Genomic DNA, 6496 nt, shown 5'->3' on the forward strand with positions numbered 1-6496 from the left:
ATATGAAGCCCTATCAATAAACAAAAAATAGCGTCTGTTTTCAGTAGTTTGACACATGAGGTTCCAATAAACAGTAGTATCGCACAAAAGAAAAGTTAGGAGGTTCATCCGCTAGAGGGCAAAGAAAACAAAAGCACGAGAGAGATTCCAATGTCAGTAATGTCAATTTCTCCGGGGAAAAAATGTCACTTCCACTGTAGTACATTACGCAGGTACATAACCTTTGCTCAACTCTTGGCAATGCCTACCATCTACTGTCTATTTGTATTCTTCCTCACTCTAGTGTATTCATGTATACATCTTTCAACAGAATTGACTACCTTAGTACCTTCATCATGCTACCTTTAATTTTTCTGTTCTGAATTACTCCAGCACTTAAGACTGCAAACCAATCCGGAAAAAAGAAAATGATGGTCAGGTATGTGTATCCCTCTTCCTATGACGTTAGCCCTGTAACTTCCTTTGGTATCAGAAACAAAAATCCAACCGGTAGGAGAGTGCCAATCAGCTGTACACCTAAGCCGAGCGCCAGATTGTCGAATTGTGCTGATGAGATGCTTAAAGCTGACGCCAGAGCCGCTCCCAAGAATGAGCCTAAAGTCGAGCCAAAGTTGTTGATGGACATGAACAGAGCGAACAGTGTTCCCTCGATTCCAGGAGGGCAAAGCTGCCCAGAGAGGATGAGGAACGGCATCATCCTGACAAATGAGAATATTCTTTTCAGAAATTGTATTCTGATTTATATTTTTCATAAAAGGAGGGGCACAAGAATAACAGATGGAAATAAAGAGAGTCAGATGAGATTGTAATTTACAAAACTGAAGACAACAAACGGTAAACACCAATAGTGATGCCCATAATTGTATCACAAGCCCTAAATTGAAAGATTAATTTCACATGTTTGTTTTAGTGTTGACTTGGTAATAAAACAACAATATTTCGATGTGACTAAACCAGTACTAACTATTTATGGTAATAGGTGTGATCTTACTAGATAATAAAGAGCATTTTTCTCAATTTGAAGTAAAATGCACAGATGGAGGACAATTAATGATGAGGTCACAGTTAGTCATATGAAGTTCATGACCTGCCATTTTACTAATATGTTCATCTGAATATTATTAAGGTTATGTAATTTCTTATCCAGATATTGTGGAAATAGGCTAGTTTCAGAATGGTGCCTAACCAAAGCACAATAAGACCCAAGTCAAATAGCAGAAACCAATCTACAACTGGTTCTCGAAACACTGCAAGGGCTTGTTATCAATTAAGCAATAGATATTGTGATTAAAAAAATGGAGGCCAAAGTATATACTTGAACTGGTTAATTGCATCAGCCAAAGCAGAACCCCACAAGACCATGTATTTGTCTGTAATTCCATAGTGAACATGTAACCGCAACACCAAAAGAATGTCCAGTACGCCAATTATGGCAAGACCAACATGTGCAAACCTGCGGGATAAGAACAGCAAATGTTAAAAGTAATAAATATGAAGGCTTTAAGTAAGTAAAAACATATTTGTATTGTAGCTAATGGCTCATAAAGAATTATATATGCATTTTGTAACAGGATAAAAGATCATACAGCATGTGCACACGTAGTTGTTAACTGGGCCAAAGCACAGAACAAAAGGTAACTGACAATGGCATAATGTATCCCTCATGAATTCTGATGCTCACGCAAATGGAAATAATCCAGCATGCATTCTGTTTTCATATGTTTAGTGCACCTTAAACACTTCTCTCTCCTGGGGTTATTTAAGGTGCACATTGGGCTTGTTTGGTTCAATACCCTACCAAAATGTTGGTAGTGCCAAAACCTAGGCAAGTTTTGGTACTACCAATTTTTTGGTAGGGTAGAGTTGTATTTGGTTTGAGGCCAATTTAGAACCAAGCATTGAGTAGAATATAGAAAATATCAAATTGGGCATTGGCAATGCCAATGATTTGGCTTCAAACCAAAATCACCAGATACACTGTTCAAACTACCAAAGTATTGGTAGGGCACGTTTTTGGCACTAATCCAAAACAGCCCATTGTTTGGAGAAAGCAAACAAAGAGGGTATCAGATTTTAGGGAGGAGGTTGGTAATTCTTCCTTCGATAAACTTAGCAAATTATCCAATAGCAATTCTCAGTGAGTACACTAAGCATATATATGTCAACATTTCAACTTCCTAACACGTGCCAGTAATGCATATGGTTTTGCATTTATATAAAAAATAACTTACATGAGAATATTCCTGAGTTTCTTGTGTTTAAAATAGCGGTTGTAGATATATGTGCCAAGCATTAGACTGAACCACCCAATTACACGTGCAGTCCCCAGAAAGGATGCCTCCAAATGTAGGACCTCTGTTTGATAGTAGAACATGACTGTTGAGATATTTGGAATTGCTACATTCGAAAAGAAAAACCACGCCATAGGTCTGGCAGGTAAAAAGAAGATATCAATTAGTCTCTTCAGTGACAGGGGTAAACATAAGAGGAAATGAAATCATAACATGATTAGTTACCGTAAAATAGTTGGTTGTTTGAATGCTGTGCATAAACTGAAGAATGCTGATTTCAGAGACAAGTATGGCCTTAAGTTAGTTGACTTGTTCTTGTCATGGTCCTCAGGTCGTTTGGACAATGATTTCCTTTTATTATTTCTCCTAGCTCCTTTTCGCCTTCTAGTATCTTCATATTTATATGATTCACTAGAGCTTTTTCCGGGAGAAGCATCAATAGTTTGATCCTCGACATGTTTAGGTGCAGCATTATCCATTCTACTCTCAAATCCTTTTGGAGATTCCTCAACAAATATGCAGGAAATTAGTTGAAACAATGGAAGCGCCGAGAAAATAATATATATAACATGTATAGGGAGATTGGACAGTGCATATCCCCCCAATAAGCTCCCAAAAATCCCCCCTACTGCCATTGATGACCAAGATAGTGACTGGAGATCACCAGCAAATTCTGGCCTGGAAAAATATAGTCAAGTTTTGAGTTCAGATAATCTGTAATCATATAGTAGTTGCTAACCAGTGAAAATATTACACTAAGATACTCACCCAGCTGATCGAACTGCTTCTGCAATCATTGCATCTATAACAACATCTGCCATGGCAGATCCCAAGTTCTGTACTATCAGCAAAGCAGTAAGAAAATTGCTTGAGCTCCTCAAAGGTTCTGACATCCCAAGGATTAGCCACGGAAATAGAGATAGACAGCTAGAAATGATCAAATAGGGCGTACGCTTCCTCTGCTTGATGGGAATACAGTCTGACAAAATCCTGCAGGCACAAAGATGCATGTGTAAGTAACGGATCGCGCTCCTCTGACGTAAAGTTAGAGGGACGTGGGTCACTGATGTGTGGGCCCAACCTTTGTGGGTCCCACATGTCAGTGACAAAGTCCCTCTGACGTAGTCAGAGGAGACTCATCCGGAAGTAACGAGTATCTGGATTTTGTACAGTACAATCTGAAACTCATTATAGTTATACACAAACGCATATAGATGTTTTACAGTAATGGGCAGCCAGTGCTCAGAAGCCGACAAGCCGTGCAATTCAACATAGAAGAAATTTCTAAGACCTGTGATTTTAATGTTACACAGGACTATCTGTTACATAATGCCATAATGCACAGCTCCACAGCAAGTATGCAGCAAACATTTGAGTGGGTATAAATGCATGAGGAAAACTAAGCGATCCAACAGAAAAAAATACCCATCGATGTTGGAGTGCTTGCAGCACTTCCTTTTGCCTTTTCACATTTACTGTCGGGTCTCCAAATGCAGTGCACATATTAATCCATTTTCCACTAAAGTAAAATAATTTCCAAAATTAGTTGATATATACCCTATTCAGAAACATCCTTTAGAATTAATCGTGTTAATCTGTGTGAAGGCAGTAAATATAAAATTGACAAATTGTTTAGCTCTTATGCTACAAAAGAATATTTATAATTGTCATAATTGACAAATTGTCCGAAGGCAGTAAGTAATAATTGTTGCTTGCTCAGGAAATATTGAGCACCCATCTGTTTGTAAGCAACTACACTTTAATCACTTGCAATAGAGATAAGCCACAGTAAACATGTCAGGGAAACTCTGTTGTTGTAAGAAGTATAATTACATGTAAGATTTCTGAAACTAAGGTGTAACTGTGTAAGGCACATGATGTTTGAAACAGTACATTACAAAAACTACTCTGTAGCAAAAAAAACATAATTAGGTTGTAGGGAACATGATTAAATTTCAGTTCACAGCAGAAGCAAACAGAAGTAACATTACCCATATACAGGCTTTATACTCCAAGGGAAATATGCAACTGAGACCAAAAACTGTGATGTTGATGGTGACAGTTTCATCATGTCCTTCATTTGGTACGAGACAGCTGTCCAGACAAAAGACCTGAAACCCTAAAGAATTGCAGAATAAATATTAAAATCTATCAAAGTAAAAGGTGTAGTGCTTTGTTAAGCTTTCAACTAATGGCGAAAATAAGCTTCGGTAAACCAAAACTGCCTTCTTTATATTTAGTTAGCTCTACTACAAAATACAGTTTATCTTGAAGAGTTCTGATTGAGACAAGGAATTTACAACTAATTGAACATGCTAACATTTGACATATCACCAAAGCATGGCACATGAGCTCACAACACAAATAAACAAATTTGGTCCCCATCCCATTGCATGTCATGCTAAGACATATGACATACCACCAATCCTTGCTATAATTGTGAAATTATCACACTAGGCTGTTTTCAGACATTACAGTCCGAAGCTGAACTCGTATAGCATTCCATAGTTTCACAAATCTGAGATTCTCCATCAACATTAAGCTCTTTTTAGAGAAACTTTCACTACCTAAGTCTGCACACCAACCAACCAGTTAAATCTAGTATGAAACATATTGAGTCATCTATCATAGAAATAACTCTACCCTCCTAATGCCCTAAATGAGTTCCAATCCTTACAACGGATCACAAATGAACTACCTTCGATTTCATATTTAAAAGAAAAATGTGTTCATGCAGCCATCAGACCTCCAATTCTTAAAATGAATGACATAATTACTTATTTAGGCAAACCCAAGACACAAGAAGCAATCCATAATATCATCCTACACAGAGAGCACGATTTGACCTGGCAAAAACAATCCAAGATTGCCTTACAAAAGCGAAGGAAGCAAAAGGACCATGTAATCATCCGAACCCAAATTCCTATAAGCACTCCTCGATCTCTATACAGACAGCGACCAGTTCGGCCTCTTGCACACGGATGTACCACACTACCACATGTCGATCTCAAACTCGTCTGGCATCTCGCCTCCGCTCCGCGTTTGCTGATGGATCCAAACGCGAGGTTTTCGGACAGCTGTCGTCACTCCTCCCAGGAAGCCGCGTAACTCTTATCTAACGAACGATCGAACGAACGGAGAGCGTTCCAAAAGAATCGGGGATCAATCGCGTCGCAGGAAATGGTGGGCGCGGAGAGGGGGAGGGGGAAGCGGAACCTGGATGAAGTAGATCAGGCAGACGAGCCACAGGAACGGCGCCCCGAACGCCGCCGCCATCCGCCCCGCCCACGGCGAGGAGGAGGACGAAGCCGCCGCCGCCGCCATGGCGGAAACGGGCGGGACGGGGTCCCCTCCCAGGAGAACGCCTCCTCCTCCTCCTCCTCTTCCTCAGCTGCTCGTCGCAGTGGATTCTAGGGTTCGGGTGGATCAGGAGGTGGAAGCTAGAGAGAGAGAGAGAGAGAGAGATCTCGTGCTCGTCGTCTCCTCGGCATGAGGAGGAGAGGAGACACGCGGCGTGAGCTCGATGGCGCTGACCGGGTGACGTGTCCGTTGACTGGCCCGTTTTGCCTTGGTTGGCAGTTGGCTCAGTGTTTTGGACCGTTCGGTTAACCGATTCATGGTTAATCGAACCATGAATGGGTAAGAATTGACCGTTCAATTAGAAATGGTTATTTTTCTTTGAGGAAATTTCACTTTGGGTCACCTTTTATTACCGGTATTTCACTTTGGGTCACCTTTCAACTAACATTTTCACATTAGACTGGGTAATCTTACATTTGTTTCACTTTGGACCACCCCGATTCTCTTCTCAAGTATATGAACGACCTCGAGTATGCCAGATCCTATTTGTCAATAAACCTCTTTAGCTGTATTTAGACCGTTTCTTTAACATATGAAAAATTGGATGTAGATGAATAAGAGAGTTGAGGGTAGTCCAAAGTGATACAATGGTAAACTTAACCGGTCCAATTTGAAAACATTTGTTGAAGGGTGGTCCAAAGCGAAACACCGGTAATAAAAAGTGGCCCAAAGTAAAAATTACTCTTTTTCTTTTATTTTTTCCTCTTCGGTAAGAATTGCCGCGTTGCAAGAGCACTGGTAGTGTTTAGGGTTTTTTTTTTTTTACAAATTTTGCTATATGACACTTGAGACTCAATTGAAGAATTTTTTTAAAAAGATAAGAATGCTCTAAGAGCCAAAAGTTT

At 39.9% G+C, this 6496-nt stretch overlaps 1 protein-coding gene across 2 annotated transcripts; it reads right to left on the minus strand.

Moving 5' to 3' along the window:
* Positions 1-143: 143 nt before the first annotated feature.
* On the minus strand, positions 144-6053 carry LOC4327703 (probable folate-biopterin transporter 4). Of its 2 annotated transcripts, none has more exons than XM_066307102.1 (7): positions 5508-5733; positions 4283-4402; positions 3060-3281; positions 2517-2969; positions 2232-2429; positions 1316-1453; positions 144-698 (listed from the first exon to the last, which is right to left on the minus strand). In XM_066307102.1, exons 2-7 carry the CDS (start codon positions 4369-4371, stop codon positions 437-439), a joined length of 1362 nt encoding a protein of 453 aa, XP_066163199.1. In that variant the 5' UTR covers positions 4372-4402; positions 5508-5733; the 3' UTR covers positions 144-436. The 2 variants fall into 2 exon arrangements, with proteins under 2 accessions (XP_066163199.1, NP_001396172.1); NM_001409243.1 differs by having other exon boundaries at positions 148-698; positions 4283-4410; positions 5508-6053.
* Between the last annotated feature and the right edge of the window lie 443 nt (positions 6054-6496).

The sequence above is a fragment of the Oryza sativa genome, chromosome 1 (assembly GCF_034140825.1).
Source record: "Oryza sativa Japonica Group chromosome 1, ASM3414082v1".
Classification (NCBI taxonomy): Eukaryota; Viridiplantae; Streptophyta; class Magnoliopsida; order Poales; family Poaceae; genus Oryza; species Oryza sativa.

Bases quoted from the DNA above. Each gene is read 5' to 3' on its own strand.
- LOC4327703 (NM_001409243.1), bottom strand. From the start codon at position 5,615: ATGGCGGCGGCGGCGGCTTCGTCCTCCTCCTCGCCGTGGGCGGGGCGG. The intron at 4,411-5,507 runs GTTCCGCTTCCC...GCAATTCTTTAG, and splicing joins GCCTGATCTACTTCATCCAG to GGTTTCAGGTCTTTTGTCTG. The intron at 1,454-2,231 runs GTAAGTTATTTT...CTTATCCCGCAG, and splicing joins AAACTCAGGAATATTCTCAT to GTTTGCACATGTTGGTCTTG.